The sequence below is a fragment of the Bufo gargarizans genome, chromosome 5, assembly GCF_014858855.1.
Source record: "Bufo gargarizans isolate SCDJY-AF-19 chromosome 5, ASM1485885v1, whole genome shotgun sequence".
Taxonomy (NCBI): domain Eukaryota; kingdom Metazoa; phylum Chordata; class Amphibia; order Anura; family Bufonidae; genus Bufo; species Bufo gargarizans.
This window is the reverse complement of record NC_058084.1, coordinates 417,141,031-417,165,611: the sequence shown is the minus strand read 5'-3', so window position 1 is coordinate 417,165,611 and position 24,581 is coordinate 417,141,031. Positions and strand designations below refer to the sequence as shown.

The 24,581-nt window shown below is 45.3% G+C and overlaps 1 protein-coding gene across 1 annotated transcript in view; it reads left to right on the top strand.

The window, feature by feature from the left end:
- The first annotated feature begins 9,322 nt into the window (after nucleotides 1-9,322).
- The window catches only part of LMBR1 (limb development membrane protein 1), a 145,946-nt gene continuing 130,687 nt past the window's right edge, over nucleotides 9,323-24,581 (top strand). The window contains exon 1 of the mRNA XM_044292685.1: nucleotides 9,323-9,548. Coding sequence (XP_044148620.1) covers nucleotides 9,486-9,548 — 63 coding nt within the window. The 5' untranslated portion in view covers nucleotides 9,323-9,485. The remainder of the gene's footprint in view (nucleotides 9,549-24,581) is intronic.

Genomic DNA, 24,581 nt, shown 5'->3' with positions numbered 1-24,581 from the left:
AACCAGTAAGCACTTTCCTTCACTGCAGAGGACGGCACTCACTGGTTATTACCTCCTGCCCTCAGTTATAGGGGCCCTGCAATAACCAGTAAGCACTTTCCTTCACTGCAGAGGACGGCGGGCGCTCACTGGTTATTACCGCCTCCTGCCCCCAGTTATAGGGGTCCTACAATAACCAGTAAGCACTTTCCTTCACTGCAGAGGACTGCGCTCACTGGTTATTACCTCCTGCCCCCAGTTATAGGGGTCCTACAATAACCAGTAAGCACTTTCCTTCACTGCAGAGGACGGCGCTCACTGGTTATTACCGCCTCCTGCCCCCAGTTATAGGGGTCCTACAATAACCAGTAAGCACTTTCCTTCACTGCAGAGGACGGTGCTCACTGGTTATTACCGCCTCCTGCCCCCAGTTATAGGGGTCCTACAATAACCAGTAAGCACTTTCCTTCACTGCAGAGGACAGCGCTCACTGGTTATTACCTCCTGCCCCCAGTTATAGGGGTCCTACAATAACCAGTAATCACTTTCCTTCACTGCAGAGGACGGCGCTCACTGGTTATTACCGCCTCCTGCCCCCAGTTATAGAGGCCCTGCAATAACCAGTAAGCACTTTCCTTCACTGCAGAGGACGGTGCTCACTGGTTATTACCTCCTGCCCCCAGTTATCGGAATCCTGCAATAACCAGTAAGCACTTTCATTCACTGCAGAGGACGGTGCTCACTGGTTATTACCTCCTGCCCCCAGTTATCAGAATCCTGCAATAACCAGTAAGCACTTTCATTCACTGCAGAGGACGGCACTTTCCTTCACTGCAGAGGACGGCGGGCGCTCACTGGTTATTACCGCCTCCTGCACCCCTAGATATACTGTAGGGGCCCTGAGGGCTTGTGCACACGACTGTTGTTTTGGTCTGCATCTGAGCCACATTTTTTGTGGCTCGGATGCGGACCCATTCATTTCAATGTGGCGGAAAAAGATGCAGACAGCACTTCATGTGCTGCCCACATCCGTTGCTGCGTTCCGCAAAACAGTTCTGCAGAGCACACAAGGCTGCTATCCGTGTTTTGCAGACCACAAAACACGGTATGGTCATGTGCATGAGGCCTTACTATTGGGGAAAGCACTTATTGGTTAACCCTTTAATGACCAGGCCTGAAAAGGCCTTAAAGAGGACCTTTCACTCGTATACAAACTAAAAACTAACTCTATCTGTGGGCAGAGCGGCGCCCAGGGGTCCCCCTGCACTTACTAGTATGCCTGGGCGCCGCTCTGTTCGCCGGGTATATGCTCCGGTGTCTCAGCTCCGTCTGTTGTACTGGACTGATTTTTTGTAGGAGGCGTGTCCCTTGCTGCAGCACTGGCCAATCGCAGCGCACAGCTCATAGCCAGTCTATGAGCTGTGTGCTGCGATTGGCCAGCACTGCAGCAAGGGACACGCCTCCTACAAAAAATCAGTCCAATACAACAGACGGAGCTGAGACACCGGAGCCTATACCGGGCGAACGGAGCGGCGCCCAGGCATACTAGTAAGTGCAGGGGGACCCCTGGGCGCCGCTCTGCCCACAGATAGAGTTAGTTTTTAGTTTGTATACGAGTGAAAGGTCCTCTTTAATGACCAGTCAGTTTGTGGTTTAGCGTACGGGGTTCAAACACTTGTAACTTTTTTAGTTGTTGGACTACCAAAATAACTTGCAGCTTATTATTATATGACACAGGGCTTTTTAATTTATTTATTTTTTGTTTTATATCAGTTTATTTTATATTTTTTGTATAGGAAACTGTACAATTTTTTTATGTCATTTTTATTCAAACTATTGCTTATTCAGTAAATATGCAAATTATTGTAATTAGTTACCTATTTTGTTTTGGATCGTTTTATTATATAATATGTTCAGTTTCATGATGTGAATGGGATATAATATGTATAGTTTCATGTGAATGGGGTGATAATAGTGATGGTTTTGGTTGATGTGGCCATTTTTTTTCTTTTATGTACTTTATTACTATTTTTTTTTAACTTATTTTTAAATAGATTTCTGCTACAAAAAAACCTTTGGGGGACACAGACTTTTTTTAGCTTCCTTTTGGATTTTTTTTTTATATAATCACTTTATTACTTATTTTTAAAATATATTTTTGCCACATATATCCCCCAAGAGGTCATAAAAAGGCAGTTGCGGGACAGTGAACAATTTTATTTTGCACTTTTTCCTTTTTATTGTATTTTTTTTTAACATTACTTGTTAATTATTATTTTTTTTATATATATATTTTATAATATAATATATATATTTTATATATATATAACACTGTATGTATGTTCAAAAGACCTCTGGGGGACACTGACTTTTTTGCACTTTCCCTTTTATTTGTATTTTTAAACGTCGCATGTTTGGTGATTAAAATTTATTTTACTTTTTCACGACTTGGATGTGCCGCGGAGTTCATTTTTTTATACCGTTTGGAGGTGGATCGCTGACTCAGCCGCTGGCACTCCGCCAGTACTATTCTGATAGTGGTGCTGCCCACATTCCTTGATTTATATATATATATATATATATATATATATAAAAGATGAAAATCGGACAGCACTTCAAGTAAAAAAGCAATTGATGTTTATTCACCCATGTGGAAGGCACACAGTGGATATAAAAAGTCTACACACCCCTGTTAAAATGTCAGGTTTCTGTGATGTAAAAAAAATGAGACAAAGATAAATCATTTCAGAACTTTTTCCACCTTTAATGTGACCTATAAACTGTACAACTCAATAGAAAAACAAACTGAAATATTTTAGGTTGAGGGAAGAAAAAATATAAAAATAAAATGATATGGTTGCATAAGTGTGTACACCCTTAAACTAATACTTGTTGAAGCACCTTTTGATTTTATTACAGCACTCAGTCTTTTTGGGTATAAGTCTATCAGCATGGCACATTTTGACTTGGCAAGATTTGCCCACTCTTCTTTGCAAAAACACTCCAAATCTGTCAGATTGTGAGGGCATTTCCTGTGCACAGCCCTCTTCAGATCACCCCACAGATTTTCAATCGGATTCAGGTCTGGGCTCTGGCTGGGCCATTCCAAAACTTTAATCTTCTTCTGGTGAAGCCATTCCTTTGTTGATTTGGATGTATGCTTTGGGTCGTTGTCATGCTGAAAGATGAAGTTCCTCTTCAGGTTCAGCTTTCTAGCAGAAGCCTGAAGGTTTTGTGCCAATACTGACTGGTATTTGGAACTGTTCATAATTCCCTCTAGCTTTACTAAGGCCCCAGTTCCAGCGGAAGAAAAACAGACCCTTGGCATGATGCTGCCACCACCATGCTTCACTGTGGGTATGGTGTTCTTTTGGTGATGTGCAGTGTTGTTTTTGCGCCAAACATATCTTTTGGAATTATGGCCAAAAAGTTCAACCTTGGTTTCATCAAACCATAACACCTTTTCCCACATGCTTTTAGGAGACTTCAGATGTGTTTTTGCAAAATGTAGCCTGGCTTGGATGGTTTTCTTCGTAAGAAAAGGCTTTCGTCTTGCCACTCTACCCCATAGCCCAGACATATGAAGAATACGGGAGATTGTTGTCACATGTACCACACAGCCAGTACTTGCCAGATATTCCTGCAGCTCCTTTAATGTTGCTGGAGGCCTCTTGGTAGCCTCTTAGACCAGTTTTCTTCTCGTCTTTTCATTAATTTTGGAGGGACGTCCAGTTCTTGGTAATGTTTTGTCATATTTTCTCCACTTGATGATGACTGTCTTCACTGTGTTCCATGGTATATCTAATGCCTTGGAAATTCTTTTGTACCCTTCTCCTGACTGATACCTTTTAACAATGAGCTCCCTCTGATGCTTTGGAAGCTCTCTGTGGACCATGGCTTTTGCTGTGGGATGCGACTAAGAAAATTTCAGGAAAGACCAACTAGGGCAGCTGAACTTTATTTGGGGTTAATCTGTCACCACCAGACATCTGAGAAGCTCTGACAGACGTTCTTCAGAACCTCCTCCTTGAGGTTCCTTTTGTTTTGCTTTCGTTTTCTCATCTCGTTAGCCTCTCTCAGTTGTCATGTAGTTGCACTGATTGCATCCCTTTAAATCCCTTCCCATACTGCATCACTTTGCGGTTTATACAACTTCCTGGAGTGTGTGCATGCTGGATGCTACTACTGAGTCTTCTACAGATAAGTTTTGTTCATTCATTTGTGTTTTCCTGTTTGCTGGATCCCAGGTGACCCTGACTCCCTCCGTGTAGGGAGCCGGTGGTCGTGTCCCCTCACTATTATAGGGTGTTCAGGTGTTATACAGTCGAGGAACGAGGATATGCGATCATCTACCATTGAGATTTTTGCATAGGCTGAGCAGTTAGGGAGAGAGCCAGGTCTGTTGCAGGGCTATCCCTTTGGTTCCTTAGTTTTGGATCCAGTCAGTCGGATCTTCATTTTGTGTCTTCTAGTTTTCTGTACACCTTCTGTGACATAATCAGAGGCACTTTAAAAGTATGGCAGGTGTATGCTGACTCCTATTTAACATCCATGATTCTGAATGTAATTGCTTAATTCTAAACACAGCTACATCCCCTGTTATAACCACATTATTTTTTATTTTATTTTTGTTTTCTTCCCCCCACCTAAAAGATTTCAGTGTGTTTTAATTGAGTTGTACAGTTTATAGGTGGAAAAAGTCCTGAAATTATTTATCTTTGTCTCATTTTTTTTTTACAGCACAGAAACCTGACATTTTAACAGGGGTGTGAAGACTTTGGTATATACACTGTGTATATATATATATATATATATATATACATACACACATATATATTTGCCACCTAATTTGTCCCCAAAAGTTCCATGAAAGACCTTGGGGGACACAGACTTTTTTTTGCACTATTTCCACTGTAACTGGAGCAGCCAAAGGAGCCCCAGTTACAGGGAAAACCAGTCTGCTGGGTGGCGAAGGGGGGCTTTGTACAGGGCAGAGCCGATCAGGGTCTACTGATCCTGCAGCTCTGTGCTCCTCTGCCCCCAAGATACCCGGTAATCATGTGATCACTGGATTTAAACTGGAGAGCGCTCCTTGAGGAGAAGGCAGAAGCGCTGATAAACTGCACCTGCCTTCTCCTCGGCCCCCCCACTCTCACAAGTAGCCGGGGGCCCGTCCTGCTCCAGTGCAGGGGCAGGAGATGTCATCTTTCCCTGTGCTGCCAGGAAGAGACACCACTGATTGCATGATAAGCTGTGTTTCTGTCCAGCAGAACGAGGGCCACAAACCTTGGCTCTGGGGGCCGCAGGTTGTGCACCCCTGGCCTAAAAGATAGGCCCGTCACCCATTACTTACTGGGGTATTCAGATATTTCATTTTCCATTTTGTTTCTGAAATAAAAGGATATCCTGTGACTTTTGACTCATCCTGTATATATAAATATACAGTATATATAGATACAGATATACAGTATATATAAAAATATATACAGCACCTATGTGTAAAACTACATAACAGTGTATCTCTATGTACATCTGTCTATCTCTCTCTGCATGTATATATATATATATATACAGCACATACATTACACGCAGTGTATCTCTATGTACATCTGGCTATCTCGCTCTGCATGTGTATATATATATACAGCACATACATTACACGCAGTGTAACTCTATGTACATCTGGCTATCTCTCTCTGCATGTGTATATATACAGACGTGGACAAAATTGTTGGTACCCTTTGGTCAATGAAAGAAAAAGTCACAATGGTCACAGAAATAACTTTAATCTGACAAAAGTAATAATAAATTAAAATTCTATAAATGTTAACCAATGAAAGTCAGACATTGTTTTTCAACCATGCTTCAACAGAATTATGTAAAAAAATAAACTCATGAAACAGGCATGGACAAAAATGATGGTACCCCTAGAAAACACAGAACATAATGTGACCAAAGGGACATGTTAATTCAAGGTGTGTCCACTAATTAGCATCACAGGTGTCTACAACCTTGTAATCAGCCATTGGGCCTATATATATGGCTCCAGGTAATCACTGTGTTGTTTGGTGATATGGTGTGTACCACACTCGACATGGACCAGAGGAAGCAAAGGAAAGAGCTGTCTCAAGAGATCAGAAAGAAAATTATAGACAAGCATGTTAAAGGTAAAGGCTATAAGACCATCTCCAAGCAACTAGATGTTCCTGTGAGTACAGTTGCACATATTATTCATAAGTTTAAGATCCATGGGACTGTAGCCAACCTCCCTGGACGTGGCCGCAGGAGGAAAATTGATGACAAATCTAAGAGACGGATAATCCGAATGGTAACAAAAGAGCCTAGAAAGACTTCTAAAGAGATTCAAGGTGAACTTCATGCTCAAGGAACATCAGTGTCAGATCGCACCATCCGTCGTTGTTTGAGCCAAAGTGGACTACATGGGAGACGACCAAGGAGGACACCATTGTTGAAAACGAATCATAAAAAAGCAAGACTGGAATATGCCAAACTACATGTTGACAAGCCACAAAGCTTCTGGGAGAATGTCCTGTGGACAGATGAGACAAAAATCGAAGTTTTTGCCAAGGCACATCAGCTGTATGTTCACAGACGAAAAAATGAAGCATATCAAGAAAAGAACACTGTCCCTACTGTGAAACATGGAGGAGGCTCTGTTATGTTCTGGGGCTGCTTTGCTGCGTCTGGCACAGGGTGTCTTGAATCTGTGCAGGGTACAATGAAATCTCAAGACTATCAAGGAATTCTAGAGAGAAATGTACTAGCCAGTGTCAGAAAGCTTGGTCTCAGTCGCAGGTCATGGGTCTTGCAACAGGACAATGACCCAAAACACACCGCTAAAAACACCCAAGAATGGCTAAGAGGAAAAAATTGGACTATTCTAAAGTGGCCTTCTATGAGCCCTGACCTCAATCCTATTGAGCATCTTTGGAAGGAGCTGAAACATGCAGTCTGGAAAAGGCACCCTTCAAACCGGACACAACTGGAGCAGTTTGCTCATGAGGAGTGGGCCAAAATACCTGCTGAGAGGTGCAGATGTCTCATTGACAGTTACAGGAAGCGTTTGATTGCAGTGATTGCCTCAAAAGGTTGCGCAACAAAATATTAAGTTAGGGGTACCATCATTTTTGTCCATGCCTGTTTCATGAGTTTATTTTTTTACATAATTCTGTTGAAGCATGGTTGAAAAACAATGTCTGACTTTCATTGGTTAACATTTATAGAATTTTAATTTATTATTACTTTTGTCAGATTAAAGTTATTTCTGTGACCATTGTGACTTTTTCTTTCATTGACCAAAGGGTACCAACAATTTTGTCCACGTCTGTATATACAGCACATACATTACACGCAGTGTATCTCTATGTACATCTGGCTATCTCTCTCTGCATGTGTATATATATATATACAGCACATACATTACACGCAGTGTATCTCTATGTACATCTGGCTATCTCGCTCTGCATGTGTATATATATATACAGCACATACATTACACGCAGTGTATCTCTATGTACATCTGGCTATCTCTCTCTGCATGTGTATATATATATATACAGCACATACATTACACGCAGTGTATCTCTATGTACATCTGGCTATCTCTCTCTGCATGTGTATATATATATACAGCACATACATTACACGCAGTGTATCTCTATGTACATCTGTCTATCTCTCTCTGCATGTGTATATATATATACAACACATACATTACACGCAGTGTATCTCTATGTACATCTGGCTATCTCTCTCTGCATGTGTATATATATATACAGCACATACATTACACGCAGTGTATCTCTATGTACATCTGGCTATCTCTCTCTGCATGTGTATATATATATACAGCACATACATTACACGCAGTGTATCTCGATGTACATCTGGCTATCTCTCTCTGCATGTGTATATATATATATACAGCACATACATTACACGCAGTGTATCTCTATGTACATCTGTCTATCTCTCTCTGCATGTGTATATATATATACAACACATACATTACACGCAGTGTATCTCTATGTACATCTGGCTATCTCTCTCTGCATGTGTATATATATATACAGCACATACATTACATGCAGTGTATCTCTATGTACATCTGTCTATCTCTCTCTGCATGTGTATATATATATACAACACATACATTACACGCAGTGTATCTCTATGTACATCTGGCTATCTCTCTCTGCATGTGTATATATATATACAGCACATACATTACACGCAGTGTATCTCTATGTACATCTGGCTATCTCTCTCTGCATGTGTATATATATATACAGCACATACATTACACGCAGTGTATCTCGATGTACATCTGGCTATCTCTCTCTGCATGTGTATATATATATATACAGCACATACATTACACGCAGTGTATCTCTATGTACATCTGTCTATCTCTCTCTGCATGTGTATATATATATACAACACATACATTACACGCAGTGTATCTCTATGTACATCTGGCTATCTCTCTCTGCATGTGTATATATATATACAGCACATACATTACATGCAGTGTATCTCTATGTACATCTGTCTATCTCTCTCTGCATGTGTATATATATATATACAACACATACATTACACGCAGTGTATCTCTATGTACATCTGGCTATCTCTCTCTGCATGTGTATATATATATACAGCACATACATTACACGCAGTATATCTCTATGTACATCTGGCTATCTCTCTCTGCATGTGTATATATATATATACAGCACATACATTACACGCAGTGTATCTCTATGTACATCTGGCTATCTCTCTGCATGTGTATATATATATACAGCACATACATTACACGCAGTGTATCTCTATGTACATCAGGCTATCTCTCTCTGCATGTGTATATATATATATACAGCACATACATTACACGCAGTGTATCTCTATGTACATCTGGCTATCTCGCTCTGCATGTGTATATATATATATATATATATACAGCACATACATTACACGCAGTGTATCTCTATGTACATCTGGCTATCTCTCTCTGCATGTGTATATATATATATATATATATACAGCACATACATTACACGCAGTGTATCTCTATGTACATCTGGCTATCTCTCTCTGCACACACGCTCGCCTAGTCTCCGTGTACTTAGATATGACGTCAGGACTGGGCGTGTCCTCCGCCCGCCACCTGCCTCATCTAATAACACTGCAGCACACACTGACAGGAAGAGAGGGGGCGGGAAGCCAAACACTGGGCTCCGCCAATCACAGGCGCGGACACAGAGGACGACCCGCGGCGGCCCCGTCTCTTCACCAATCACAGGACGCGTTGCTCGAGCGCAGTGTTTTGGGCAGAGCGGAGGCTGTGGAGCAGGAGTAGTCGGTACCGCATCCTGAGGTCGGGGGAGGCCCGGCTCTTTGTTATTGTTCTGCCTCCTTCTGTCCGCGGGGGGATGGTTCACAGGCGCAGCGTCAGTCCGTCCGGGGCTCCAGCAGTATGAAGGATGGAAGAAGACGATGTCACCATCAGGGAGCAGAACTTTCACAGCCAAGTTAGAGAATGGATTGTAAGTCGCGCCGTGTGTCATGTCTGCTGTGCCCTGCGGTCTTGTCATGTGGGGCACATCGTCCTGCCCAGGGGGTTAGTCACAGCCCGGTGCCCTCCCATTGTATGAGTGCATGGCACTGGGCACAGTTCACACTGGGGCGGTTATGTGTCCAAGTGCACAAGAGCTGCGGGGAATGGCAACTTTGTTGGAGATTCTGATGGGTGACATATGTGACCCTCCATTGGACCCTCCCTACTTTTGCCCGTTACCACGTTGCGCCTGGTCCTCCGATTAGTCCCCGGCTTGTCTATCATTTCATTATTTGGTGCACTTTGCAGCTTAAAATATGTATTTGCAAATTTATTTATTTTTCTAATCTAGATTAACAGTTATTCAAGCCTATAGCTGTGGGTGAAGAAATGCATCTGACTGACAAGGAGCCCGAAGTGTTCCTCTCTGGGTTTCCACTCCTCAGATATTGGTATCTGGGCCATGTATTCTGAGTGAGTGGGTATTATTATTGGGCTGGGTTGGAGGACCCGTCACCACTCCTGACGTGTGTCTTTCTGCAGCTTCTAGTCCTGTCACCATGATGTGCTGTTCCTGTATTATTGCTGCTAGAAGTTATGAACAGTGATGGCCAGTTCGCAGTGTTTGCCGACGAACACATGCAATCTGCCATCTTCACTACCAAGTCCGGCGATGCAGAGGTAAGTCCTTGCCTGTGCCTGCGCCGCTCTGAAACACATGCGGTCACCGGGAGCAGGCAGTTCCGAGAACAACTTTCATCGGGCTGTTCTCGGAACTGCCTGCTCCCGGTGACCGCATGTGTTTCAGAGCGGCGAGCAGCGCAGGCAAGGACTTACCTCTGATCGCCAGACTTGGTAGTGAAGATGGCAGATTGCATGTGTTCGTCGGCAAACACTGCGAACTGGCCAGCACTGGTCATGAATAAATTCCTAGCAGTCTGCAGTAAGGGTACAAAGGGGTGGTAACCAGCTGGAGGTGTGGCACTGTCCAACTGGTAACACCCATCTGGACCCTCATTATTCCACTTCTATAAGGAGTAATAGAGGAATAATTGAGCATAGAGTTAAAAGAACAGATGCTCCAGAACTGTTATTACATGGGCAATGCAAGTAGTTACCGAAACCGACATGAAAGGAGAGGTGACGGCTCCACTTTAATACATTGCGTCCGTGATGCGTCCTTTGCTGCGTGAAATCTCCCCACAATCTTAAAAAAAACGTGACACAAACTCCACCGCTGCTGCCGCAGTGTGTGAACCGAGCCTTGTAGAGAATAAAAGTTATAATTTTTTAGTATTTTTTCTTTCTTGGGGTACTTTCACACTAGCGTTATTCTTTTCCGGCACTGAGTTCCGTCCTCTGGGCTCTATACCGGAAAAGAACTGATCAGTTTTATCCTAATCCATTCTGAATGGAGAGCAATACGATCAGGATGTCTTCAGGTCAGTCTTTTTGCCTTTTCAGGACGGAGATAATATCGCAGCATGCTGCAGTTATCTCCATCCAAAATTCCAGAACACTTGCTGGAATGCCGGATCCGGCATTTTTTCACCTGTGTGAAGTTGGCACCCCATGTTCTTAAATTTCAAAAATAAATGCACCAATCGTTTGTGCTGCAAAAATGAACGTTTGTGCCGGTTCGGTTCCTGAGATATTGCGCGCTTGATTTGCTGAAACCCCGCCCACTTTCCAACCCATGTTTTTACCCTGACCCTAGACCCCCCAGGTGTGCTGCAGCTTGCCCCCCTCCCGCCCCCCCACAACGGGACTCTTAGCGTCCGGCCACTGTTAGCGCATCGCGCACCCCACCGCTGATCAACTTCAGACGGTTGATCAGCGAGTTTGAATTTTTAAAAAAAAATTATTTTTATTTTAATTTTTTTTTGTCTGTTAGGTTTAGGATAAGTTCGCGAACACCCGTCCCCCCACACACACGCACACCAAATAAAGTTTATCACGCGCACACACACACACCCCTTTGGCCCGCCGGATGTTCTCGGCTGAGGAGGCATACGCCCAGTTTGCCTCCGAGTCCGAGAGCCCCAGTGAGAACGAGGATGACCCCACTTTCCTTTTGTCATCCGCGTCCTCTTTATCATCTAGCGATGAAGATGAGACCCCAAGGCGGCGGAGACGCAGCCAGGCGGAGCATGGGGACCGCCATGCTAGGGACCCTGTGGCCCACACTAGTTCGAGCAGCTCTGGGGCTCGTACTAGTTTTCCAGCCCACCAGTTAAGTCCACTGGAGCCCCCTATCGGTTAACTTGTCTGGTATACCCCAGAGCGTTTTGAGCCCGTGATTCCTGATTTTGTAGGCCAACCAGGAATCCAGATTTCCACAGTGGGCTTCACTGAATACGACTACTTTAGTCTTTTTTTCAGTGACCACTTTGTGAATCTGATGTTGGAGCAGACGAACCTGTACGCCCAACAGTTCATTGCTCAACACCCGGCTCCTTTTTGGCTAGGCCTGGTGGCTGGACTCTGGTCTGTGCAGCCAAGATGAGGAAGTTTTGGGGCCTCGTGCTGCTTATGGGCCTAGTCAAGAAACCTAGTGTCAGGCATTATTGGAGTGGGGACGTCCTCTACCAGACCCACTTTACAGTACAGCCATGACACGTACCCGGTTTGAGGCCATCCGGAAATGCCTGCATTATGCAGATAATGCAGCATGTCCCCCCCAGGCCGGTCATCGATCACTTTGGGGCCAAATTTGTGCAGGCCTATGTACCTGGAAGAGAGGTCGCGGTTGAGGAGTCTCTTATTGCTTTCAAGGGGAGACTCATTTTCAGCCAGTATGTTCCCTCTAAGCGGGGCAGGTATGGCGTGAAGCTGTGCAAACTTTGTGAGAGTACCTCAGGGTACACTTACATGTTTCGTGTGAAACGAGGGGCGAGATTCCCGTATTCAACCCCCAGAATGTCCCCCCACTCTGGGTGTTAGCGGGAAACTTGTGTGGGACCTTATGCACCCACTGCTAGATAAGGGTTACCACCTGTACGTGGATAACTTTTATACTAGTATCCCCTTGTTCCAGTCTCTCGCTGCCAGATCCACGTCCGCTTGTGGAACCGTGTGGAAAAATTAACGCAGCCTCCCTACCCACCCCCTCCAGGTACCTATCCCCAGGAGTGCATAAGGTCCCACACAAGTTTCCCGCTAACACCCAGAGTGGGGGGACATTCTGGGGGTTGAATACGGGAATCTCGCCCCTCGTTTCACACAAAACTTGTAAGTGTACCCTGAGGTACACTCACAAAGTTTGCACAGCTTCACGCCATACCTGCCCCGCTTAGAGGGAACATACTGGCTGAAAATGAGTCTCCCCTTGAAAGCAATAAGAGACTCCTCAACTGCGACCTCTCTTCCAGGTACATAGGCCTGCACAAATTTGGCCCCAAAGTGATCGATGACCGGCCTGGGGGGGACATGCTGCATTATCTGCATAATGCAGGCATTTCCGGATGGCCTCAAACCGGGTACGTGTCATGGCTGTACTGTAAAGTGGGTCTGGTAGAGGACGTCCCCACTCCAATAATGCCTGACACTAGGTTTCTTGACTAGGCCCATAAGCAGCACGAGGCCCCAAAACTTCCTCATCTTGGCTGCACAGACCGGAGTCCAGCCACCAGGCCTGGCCAAAAAGGAGCCGGGTGTTGAGCAATGAACTGTGGGGCGTACAGGTTCGTCTGCTCCAACATCAGATTCACAAAGTGGTCACTGAAAAAAAGACTAAAGTAGTCGCATTCAGTGAAGCCCACTGTGGAAATCTGGATTCCTGGTTGGCCTACAAAATCAGGAATCACGGGCTCAAAACGCTCTGGGGTATACCAGACAAGTTCACCGATAGGGGGCTCCAGTGGACTTAACTGGTGGGCTGGAAAACTAGTACGAGCCCCAGAGCTGCTCGTACTAGTGTGGGCCACAGGGTCCCTAGCATGGCGGTCCCCATGCTCCGCCTGGCGGCGTCTCTGCCGCCTTGGGGTCTCATCATCATCGCTAGATGATAAAGAGGATGCGGATGACAAAAGGAAAGTGGGGTCATCCTCGTTCTCACTGGGGCTCTCGGACTCGGAGGCAAACTGGGCGTATGCCTCCTCAGCCGAGAACATCCGGCTGGCCAAAGGGGAGTGTGTGTGTGCGTGATAAACTTTATTTGGTGTGCGTGTGTGTGGGGGGACGGGTGTTCGCGAACTTATCCTAAACCTAACAGATAAAAAAAATAGGCCAAAAAATGTGATAAAAAAATTCAAACTCGCTGATCAACCGTCCGAAGTTGATCAGCGGTGGGGTGTGCGATGCGCTAACAGTGGCCGGACGCTAAGAGTCCCGGCCACAGTCAGCGTACGCAGAAAAAAAATAATAATATGCTTGTGCCCCCAAAAAAGTTTTTTTTTTTTTTTTTTTTGGGGGGGGGGGGGGAGGTGGGCAAGCTGCAGCACACCTGGGGGGTCTAGGGTCAGGGTTAAAGACAATGGGGGGAAAGTGAACGGGGTTTCAGCAAATCAAGCGTGCAATATCTCGGAAACCAAAGCGGGGCAAACATTTATTTTTTGCGGCACAAACCAGCACAAACGCAGCACAAACGAATGGTGTATTTCTTTTTGACATTTAAGAACATTGGGTAAAAAGTGGGCGGGGCTTCATAAAAATCTAACGCGCAATATCTCAGGAACCGAATCGGCACAAACGTTCATTTTTGGGGCACAAACGAATGGTGCATTTCTTTTTGAAATTTAAGAACAGGGGGTGCCAACTTCACACAGGTCATTTTTTCCCATTTAAATGCATTAATGCCGGATCCGACCCCGAGTGTTCTGGCAAAATGGACCTGTTTTTGCGGTCTGCGCATGCTCAGACTGCAAAAAACGTGAAAAAAAATAAATGCCGGATCCGTTTTTCTGGATGACACCGGAGAGACGGATGCGGCATTTCAATGCCTTTGTCAGACGGATCAGGAATCCTCTGCCGCAAGTGTGAAAGTACCCTAAATTGCTTACAAATTTCAAGAAATCAGCTTGCAGTCATTCAGGAGTATAAACATCTGTCCTGGTCGTGGGACAATTACACAGGCGTTTGTCTCATCACAGTTATCAGAGCTGTGCCTGCAAGCAGAGATCTTGAAATCTACGAGGAATACTTTTAACTGTTTTTAAAGAAAAACTCCCACAACAATCAGTTGGATGGGTTCGGTGCAACGTTTTTTTTTATCCCACGGCGGATGAAGTCGCAGATTGTTTTTAGAGAATTGACAGATTCGACAAGCGGCGGCCCTGACCTGACTTGCGCACGTACTTTTCCCGCTGTGTACTTTAGATGAGTATTATGTTAATTTCTGTAGGTTGTTTTCAGATCAGATAAGGAGCCTGAGATTACAGGGCGCTGTGTAAGGAACTGGGAGGAAGGTGAGACTGTTCAGGACAGGGCACGGCAGAGGTTTGGATGGCAAGCTCTCATTGGCTCTGTTCACAGCAATTCCAGATGTGTATATTGGGAATATTCCCCAATCAACCTACGGGGATACTTACCCAAAGCAGTGCCTCATGTCTATAGGCTAGCAATAATTACAACAGTGCCTTGCACCCCTTCCACCACAAGATGCTTTGTACCCCCGAATCCTTTTCTACAGTGCTCAAACTGGTGTCTTGTACCCCCTTCCCCCCCCATGGTGACAGCAGTACTTTGCCCACTGTTTCCAACAAAACCCTCTCCCAGAGCAGTGACATACTTCCCCTAGTGGTACTTATCCCCCACACACACTGCAGCCACCATATTTCCTCTGCTTGCAGGATGATATGTGTGGTTAAGGGTCCATTCACAATCTGCATAAATGAGTCTGCATCCGTTCCGCAATTTTGGGTCCGCAAAATGAGGAACGCACATGGCCGCTGTGCGTGTTTTGTGGATCCACAATTTGCGGACCACAAAACGTCCGCAAGTGTTTTGTGATCCGCAAATTGTGGATCCACAAAACACGCACACCGGCCATGTGCGTTCCTCATTTTGCGGACCCAAAATTGCGGAACGGATGCGGACCCATTTATGCAGATTGTGAATGGACCCTTACAGTCCAAAGAGCAGGTCACATCCTGCTCTTCTACTGGGCAAACATGTTTAAGGTGCCACTGTCATGGCACTAAATTCCGGCGACTGTAAGCTGGAGGACCTTGGAGCCATAGTTTGGGGATGCCCTTTAGCGCCCTGTTAGTTTCTTGCCTCTGCTCAGCAGTGCCAATCATTTGGAGGGGGCAAGATATATGGTGGGTGCTTGTTTGTCAAAGACATCTTAGAGCGACATTTTGAATGGAACTTGTATGTTCTCCCTATGTTTTAATGGGTTTCCTTACACAGGCTAGAAACTTGTGGTATGGTGTATTCATCCACAGGTGGCCACATCCCTATGCACTGGTCCGTTTTTCAAATTGATTGTTATTGGCTGCATGGTTTTGTGGGTAGAACTGCAGTATTATCGGCAAAATCATGTGGCCAATTAAAGGGGTATTCTGGTTTTGCAATTTTCAGCATCAGCTGACAGGAAACAACATGTTATCACTAATGGTGATTGTTTATCTTTAAAGGGGTTTTCCCATCACAGACAATGGGGGCATATCGCCAGAGGTGGGACCCGCACCTACACAGAGAATGGAGTGGGGAAAAGCGGTGGAGGCCGCACTGCGCATGCTGGCTCAGCTATTTCCGTTGGCCCCATAGAAATGAATGGGAATGGTGGCCGCGCAAGCTCGGTGTGCTCCCGTTTACTTGTATGGGGAGAGCGCTTGGCGGTGGCTGGACCCCAGGAAAACCCGGGGTCCTCCAGCCACCACTCTCCCTGCTCTGTTCTCGGTGTACATATCCTAACAATATGCCTCCATTGTCTGTGAAGGGAATACCCCTTTAACACCCCGTTTTCCTGCCTTCCATCTCGGTCACTCAACATTTTCCACTGTGTTGTTTCCCTATCCCAATGACATCACATCTACATCTGGGGCGTGGAAAGGCTTGTAAGGCTCTTCCCTGTAGACACCACATCATCAATGAATTGCATCTCAGGGCGGTGTTCTGCCAGGGAGATGTGATGTCATCAATGATGCCACGTCTTAGGGCAGGATTTTTCCAGCAGGACTTCAAGCAGGCTTGGATCCAGAGCTGCCATCAGAAACTTCAGGACTTCATACAGGCAAAACCCCCATGTTTTTAATTTACGGTGTTTACCACTATTAGGCTACATTCACACATCAGTATTTTTCTATATCCCAATTTTCGGTTCGTTTTTTGCGGATCCGTTGTTCCTGAAAATGTTTCCGTATGTCATCCGTTTTTTGCGGATCCGCAAAAACCGGAAACATGTATAAATTTCACAAAGCAAATAAAGTTGTTTGGATTTCTTTAAAAAAAAAATAAAAAATTAGTTAATAAGTGATTTCTGTGGGCAGGATTTAATTTCCAGGAACGGATTCCGCATAAAACGGATGACATACGAATGTCATCCGTTTTTTGCGGAACGATTGACTTTGTATTGTACCAGGATCAGATTTTTGCGGAAAAGAATAGGACAAGTTTTATATTTAATCGGGCATGCGGAACGGAACAACGGAAACGGACAGCACACATTGTGTTGTTGGATTTTTTTTTTTAATATATATATATATTTTTTTTTTTCAGGACCCATTGAAAATGAATGGGTCCAGAACTGGTCCTGATCTGTTCTGCAAAAAACGGAACAGATCAGGAAAGAAACAACTTATGATGATTACAGGGATACCAATAACTTTTTTTGTGATATTAAGTCAGTAGTACTAAAAGGAATAAAACTCATCTTTGTGGGCAAGGCAGCTGTTTACTGTATGAGGGTCTGGGGTTCAAATCTCACTGAGACCTGTGAAATAATCTTTATATTAAACGTTATGGCTGAAAAACTGAATTTTATTCAGCTTTTTTTCTTTTATGGTAAAAGTTAAAATTTCATTTTTGTAACATAGTATTAAGTATCACAAAACGGTATTTTGTATCTTTGTAATCACCATAATCTGTACAGTGAATACATTATTTATGGTGGTTGGTAAGTGGTACAATTCTTTTTCCCTTCATTATAGTAATATACTATTCTACTTTTATGCCTGTAAAGAAAAAATTTTAAGCGCACAAAAATCAGCCTTTCCAACAAAGTAGGTCTGTAGTGTAATGGTAACACTTCTGCCTGCCATATAGAAGGTCTCGGGTTAATAGTCTGATGAAGTCCTGTTCTTTAGGATAAGTCTATGTGCTGTAGAAGGGCCGCTCCCCAACTCATATCCCACACAGCTTCATTAGTAGTCGCTGCACTGAAGTGAATAGTAACGAGGCTGCCAGGCCCTGCTTGGATCTGTGATGTTCCAGCAGGGAGGGGAAGGAGAGGCAGAGACCTGATGCTACAGACACTCCACGTGAGTCATGCGATGGGATGTGAACACAGGGTGCGGGTCACACATCGCAGTTATTCTGCAGGAATTCAAATGCATTCAGAACTTCATCATCTGAACTATATAATGCAGTAAGGTGCAATGCTGGTGTGTAACCGGAAAACCCGTTTTCAATCTAATATAGGCTGTTTGTGTATATGCACCTATTGTGTACTAAATAATCATATGGGGGCTCAGGGTGCTCACTCCTGATTACTAAAATAAAATATTAGCCACCGTGTTTCACGTCAACCACCCATTTGCTATTATCTGAGGCCATTATAGTCCATTTAAATTGAGCAGCAGGGTGCATGCTCGACCACCTGCTTCCTTCAATCTGCTTCACTCGGGGGCAGGCTCAGAAGTGTCTCAGGAAAAAATCTAAAACTGCCCCCCATGTTGTAGGTGGGTCCAAATTGAGAGTAGGTGGGGCCAGTATAAGTGGGCGTGGTCAGCGAGATCATAGTGCAACACAAAATACCGCTCCAGCAGAAGCAAAATGCAAGCCTAGAAGCAGCCCCTTTGTGGTGCCAGCTGCCACGCTATGTCCTCCTCCAGTTGTCTTCTGCCTGCCTGTGCTGTTCAGACTACCTCTGAAACCTCATTCAGTGAATGAGAGCCAAAACCAGGAGCAGAGGCTACACCATGTGTTAGCCTACAGGCACACGACCGTATGTGTTTTGCGGTCCGCAAATTGCAGATGCGCTAAAAAAAAAACGGATGATGTCCGTATAGCATCCTTTTTTGGGGGGCGGATCCATTGTAACAATTCCTATCCTTGTCTGCAAAACGGACAAGAATAGGACATGTTCTAATGTTTTTTGTAGGGCTACAGAACAAGGAGTGCTGTCCGCATCTTTTGCGGCCCTATTGAAGTGAATGGGTCCGCACTCGAGCCGCAAAAAAATGTGGCTCGGAGGCGGAACCAAACCACGTTCTTGTGCATGTAGGCTACGTCTACACGACGACATTTGTCGCACTAATGTCGCGCGACAATTTTTATAATGGCAGTGTATGGTGTCGCACTGCAACATGCTGCGACGCAACAGTCGCAGAAAATCCATTCAAGATGGATTTTTCTGTGACTGTTGCGTCGCAGTCACAGCATGTCGCATGTTGCAGTGCGATACCATAGACTGCCATTATAAAAATTGTCACGAGACATTAGTGCAACAAAATGTTGCGCCCTATCTGTCGCGCGACTAATGTCGTCGTAGCCTTAAGGTGTAATGGAAAGATTAGCACTTGTTCTGTGTTTAGAGCCGCGCCTGGTTTTGGCTGATGGAAATCGCTGTGTGAATGAGGCTTGTCATTGGCAGTGTTTAACTGTAACACTGCAGTTTAATTCGAGGGGCACCTACAGCTACCTTCCGAGTACATGAGTACCTGACGCTCCCAGCGTTCATTAACACCGAGAGCATCAGATTTTTATGTAGTCGGCAGGCAGCTATGGGTAGGGCTTGGTGGCTCTCTGGGCATTAACCCACCTGGAAGTTTCCTGGTAGGAATAATGGCCAGTCTGACACTGTCACTGTCACCGCTCCTGACATTCCTGGTTTAATAGCTAAAGGATAACTACCAGGGACCCGCTAGGTTAGGGCCTGGCACTGCCAGCCCATGGACTGCCCGACAAGGACTTCACAGTAGTGCTGTTTTTATTTTGTATACTTCTGTTTTAATAGTTACATGCATTCCCCGTGTAATCTAGTCTTATGACTCTATGTTGTACCTTTCCTTTATTATTTCTGATAGACTTTATTATGTAATTGCTAGCAGTCTGCAGTAAGGGTACAGAGGGGTGTTAACCAATTGGGGTTGTGTCCCTGCACAGTCTGACAATGGCAGCACTCACTGGATAGTCAGACTGTGCAGGGACCCCCCCCCCAAGTGGTTAACACCCCTCTGTACCCTTACTTCAGACTGCTAGCAATTATATAATAACATCTAGCAGACGTGCGGCACACGTTTTTTTCCATACTATGCCACACCTCTAACTCCGCCCAAAAGATAACTATACACACCCAGTCCCCTTAATGCCCCCAAATAGTAATTATTGTCCCTTTGTGCCCTTTTCACAGTAGTTATGCCCACACTGTGCCCTTTTCACAGTAGTTATGCCCACATTGTGCCCCCTTCACAGTTGCTATGCCCACATTGTGCCCCCTTCACAGTTGCTATGCCCAGATGTGACCCCTTCACAGTTGCTATGCCCAGATGTGACCCCTTCACAGTTGCTATGCCCAGATGTGACCCCTTCACAGTTGCTATGCCCAGATGTGACCCCTTCACAGTTGCTATGCCCAGATATGTGACCCCTTCACAGTTGCTATGCCCAGATATGTGACCCCTTCACAGTTGCTATGCCCAGATATGTGACCCCTTCACAGTTGCTATGCCCAGATATGTGACCCCTTCACAGTTGCTATGCCCAGATATGTGACCCCTTCACAGTTGCTATGCCCAGATATGTGACCCCTTCACAGTTGCTATGCCCAGATATGTGACCCCTTCACAGTTGCTATGCCCAGATATGTGACCCCTTCACAGTTGCTATGCCCAGATATGTGACCCCTTCACAGTTGCTATGCCCAGATATGTGACCCCTTCACAGTTGCTATGCCCAGATATGTGACCCCTTCACAGTTGCTATGCCCAGATATGTGACCCCTTCACAGTTGCTATGCCCAGATATGTGACCCCTTCACAGTTGCTATGCCCAGATATGTGACCCCTTCACAGTTGCTATGCCCAGATATGTGACCCCTTCACAGTTGCTATGCCCAGATATGTGACCCCTTCCAGAATTGTTATTACATGGGAAATGTATGTAGCTATTAAAACAGGCGTGTCAGGAGTGGTGACAGCTCCTCTTTAAAGGGCATCTGTCAGCAGATTTGTACTTATGAAAATGGCTGACCTGTTACATGTGATTTTGGCTGCTGAAGGCATCGGTGTTGGTCCCATGTTCATATGTGCCAGCATTGCTGAGAAAAATTAAGTTTTGATATATGCAAATGAGCCTCTAGGAGCAATGAGAGAGTTGCCATTACACCTAGAGTCTCTGCTCTCTCTGCAACTGCCGCACCATCTCCACTTTGATAGGGCCAAGTGTGATGAGGTTTTCCTGGCCCTGTCAATCAATCAAAATGCAGAGAGCACAGTAGTTGCAGAGAGAGCAGAGCCTTTAGATGTAACGACAACACCCCCGTTGCTCCTAGAGGCTCATTTACATATAAGAAAACATCATTTTTCCCTTTCGCCCATGACAGCACCCTTGAGATACCGCCTCCATCCAGGACAGGAAACAGGAACTTTCGTGGAGAGCTCATAAGGAGGAGCATGGCCCCGAGACCACCAGTTCCTGTTTCCTGTCCTAGACAGAAGACGGTTCGTGGAGAAGAGGAAAAAAGCTAGGCTGCAGGGCCCCGGAGGAATTTATCTAAGTGGGGTTACCTGTTCTGGCATAAGTCTCCTCTAGGAGCCGCCGGCCGGAGTCTGGTGTCTGCTGCTGGGGTCTGGCTTACGCTGCGCTGGCCGCTACTCTGCAGTCCCGGGCTCACCGAGAGGTGCGTTCGGCACGCCGGTCCTTCCTGACAGTGTTCAGGCGGGCCGGGGCCTCCTTCTCACCTCGCGCAGGGGGAACCAAAATCTTGCGATCCCAGCGAGATCCGGGTCTCTGTAGAGACTTCCGGTTTTTTGGAACGCACATAGCGTGTGTTCCGGAAGTAGGAAGTGCCTTCTCCTACTTAGGCCGCAGAGGGTTTCCAGCAGGACCCGACCGAGGAGATTGGACCCACAGGCGCACGGTCAGCAGCAGCCCAGCCAGCCAGCCAGCCTTATAGGAAGCCAGATTTCTTTTGGATCCGGGGAGTCACTCTATCCCACAGCAGTATGGAGGAGGAGAGTGCCCAACGCGCCGATCAACAGGAGGGTCATGAGAGCAGACCGGTACTCCTGGTGGGGTAAGGGGGATCATTCCCCACCATTTATTTCCTTTTTAGTTAGGCTAAATCTCCTTTCCCTCTTTTTTCTTCCTGCATTTAGACTACAAAAGAGGGCCCTAGAAAGGCAATTTCAAAGACCAGAGGGAAGGAGTGTGCCGTCTGTAAAAAGAAACTGGCCCCCTCTTGGTTGAAAAAACTATGTCAATGTTGTATTGAGAAACTAGTGGAGGAGGAGTCCCCATCCCTTCTGCAGAGTATTAGGGAGATGGTGAAGACGGAGGTCTCGGATTCCCTGAAAGATTTCAAAAAGAGCTTTCCCTCTGTAGCCTCTACCTCCCTGGGAACCAGATCAAGCACAGCTAATAAATCTGACTCGGATCCTTTGGAGGATAGTGATACAGGAGAAATCCCAGATAGCCCAGACTCGTCCCAGGATGAAGAATCCACGGGCAGGCCACTTTTTTCCCCGGATGATACGGAAGCTTTACTAAAAGCAGTTCGTGCGACTATGAAAGTAGACGAACCCAAAGACCCAAGATCCGTTCAGGATATCATGTTTGGTGATCTCGGGCAGAAAAAATCTAGAGTATTTCCCGTAAACGAGAATATAAAGTTTTTAATACAGAAGGAATGGAAAAGACCCGATAAAAAAATTTTTGTTCCAAAAAATGTGAAAAGGAAATATCCCTTTGACGAGGCAGACTCAGTAAACTGGGACAGACCTCCTAAATTGGATGCACCTGTTGCAAAAATCTCAAAAAAATCGGCCCTTCTGTTTGAGGACTTGGGTTCTCTTAAAGACCCTATGGATAAGCGAGCAGAGGTTTACCTAAAAAAAAGTTTGGGAGACCTCAGCTCAAGCGTTCAAACCAAATATTGCCGCCACATCCACTGCTAGGTCTCTGAAATTATGGCTAGAAGAATTAGAATCTCACATTCAAGATAAGACCCCGAGAGATCAATTGTTAACCGTTTTCCCCACTCTACTTAAAGCAGTAGATTTTATTTCTGACGCATCGGCAGATGCTTTAAAATTAAATGCTAGGTCAGCTGCTCTTTCAAATTCAGCCAGACGAGCTATTTGGCTAAAAGGTTGGTCGGGAGACACTGGATCTAAAAATAAGCTTTGCGCAATTCCTTGTCAGGGCGATTATCTTTTTGGATCCGTCTTAGACGACCTTTTGGATAAAGCCTCGGACAATAAAAAAGGATTCCCTGTCTCCAGACCCCCGAAAAAACAACATTTTTTTCGCAAAAACAAGAAGGATTTTTTTAGGGGGCAGAGGAAAGACTTCAGAGCTGACAACAAGAATAGGAAAAGCAAGGGGTTCCTCTTCAGTTCCCAATCCTCCTCAACCTCTAAACCATCACAGCAATGACGGTTTCTCTCCCGTGGGGGGCAGACTTTCTCTCTTCCTCTACGCCTGGGAAAAAATCTCCTCAAGTCCCTGGATTTTAGGCGTTATAAAGGAAGGGTTTTGTCTAGAGTTTGTCTCCCACCCACCGGACAGATTCAAAATCACGAATTTTCTAGGAAACCCGGGAAAAAATCTAGCTTTACAACAAGAGATTGCATCCCTACTTCGAAAAATTTTTCTAATTCCGGTGCCGGAGGCAAAGAAGGGCGAGGGTTTTTACTCCTCCCTTTTTCTGGTCCCCAAACCGGATGGAACATTCAGAACTATTATAAATCTAAAGGATTTAAATCAATTCCTCTCTTACAAAAAATTCAGAATGGAGTCGATCCAATCAGTTGTAAGACATCTATTCAGGGGCTGCTTCATGGCTACGATAGACGTAAGAGATGCGTACTACCACATTCCTATTCGGCTAGACTGTCAAAAATTCCTCAGTCGCTGTTTCTATAGGAGGTCACATCCAGCACCTACAATATACAGCCCTTCCCTTTGGGATTTCTCAAGCTCCCAGACTTTTCACGAAAGTCATGGCAGAAGTCATGGCTCATGTAAGGGAAAAATACATTTTAGTGATTCCTTACCTAGATGATCTCCTGGTGGTAGCAGAGTCAAAATCCATTCTAGAAGTACACCTCAAAAAAGTAGTGCAGATCCTAGAAGACCTCGGCTGGCAAATAAACGGAGAGAAATCCCATTTAATACCTTCCCAAGTTTGTGTCTTTCTGGGGATGATGCTGGACTCAAAGAAACTACTCTGTATTCTACCCCAGGACAAGGTTCAGAGATTAATACAACAGGTTCAGTCCCTGATATCGACAGAGAACCCTACTATCAGACAAGCAATGGCGGTCTTGGGCAGAATGACTTCCACTATACCAGCAGTCAGTTGGAGCCATCTTCACTCCAGACCCCTACAGTGGCAAATTCTGAAGGAGTGGCAGGGTTCCCTCCGCCCTTTAGATACACCTTTCACACTCACCCCCCAAGTGATCCAGTCCCTTCACTGGTGGCTGAATCCTGCAAACCTGTCCCAGGGGCTCCCTTGGATCCAACAAAATTTTGTTACCCTTACCACCGACGCAAGTCCTTCCGGTTGGGGGGCCTGTTGCCAAGGGTACTTAACACAAGGTGTTTGGGAAAGAGAGCAGAGTCTAGACTCCCAAAACATGAGGGAACTGAGGGCGGTCTTTTTCGCCTTAAAAGAGTTTCTTCCTTTACTACA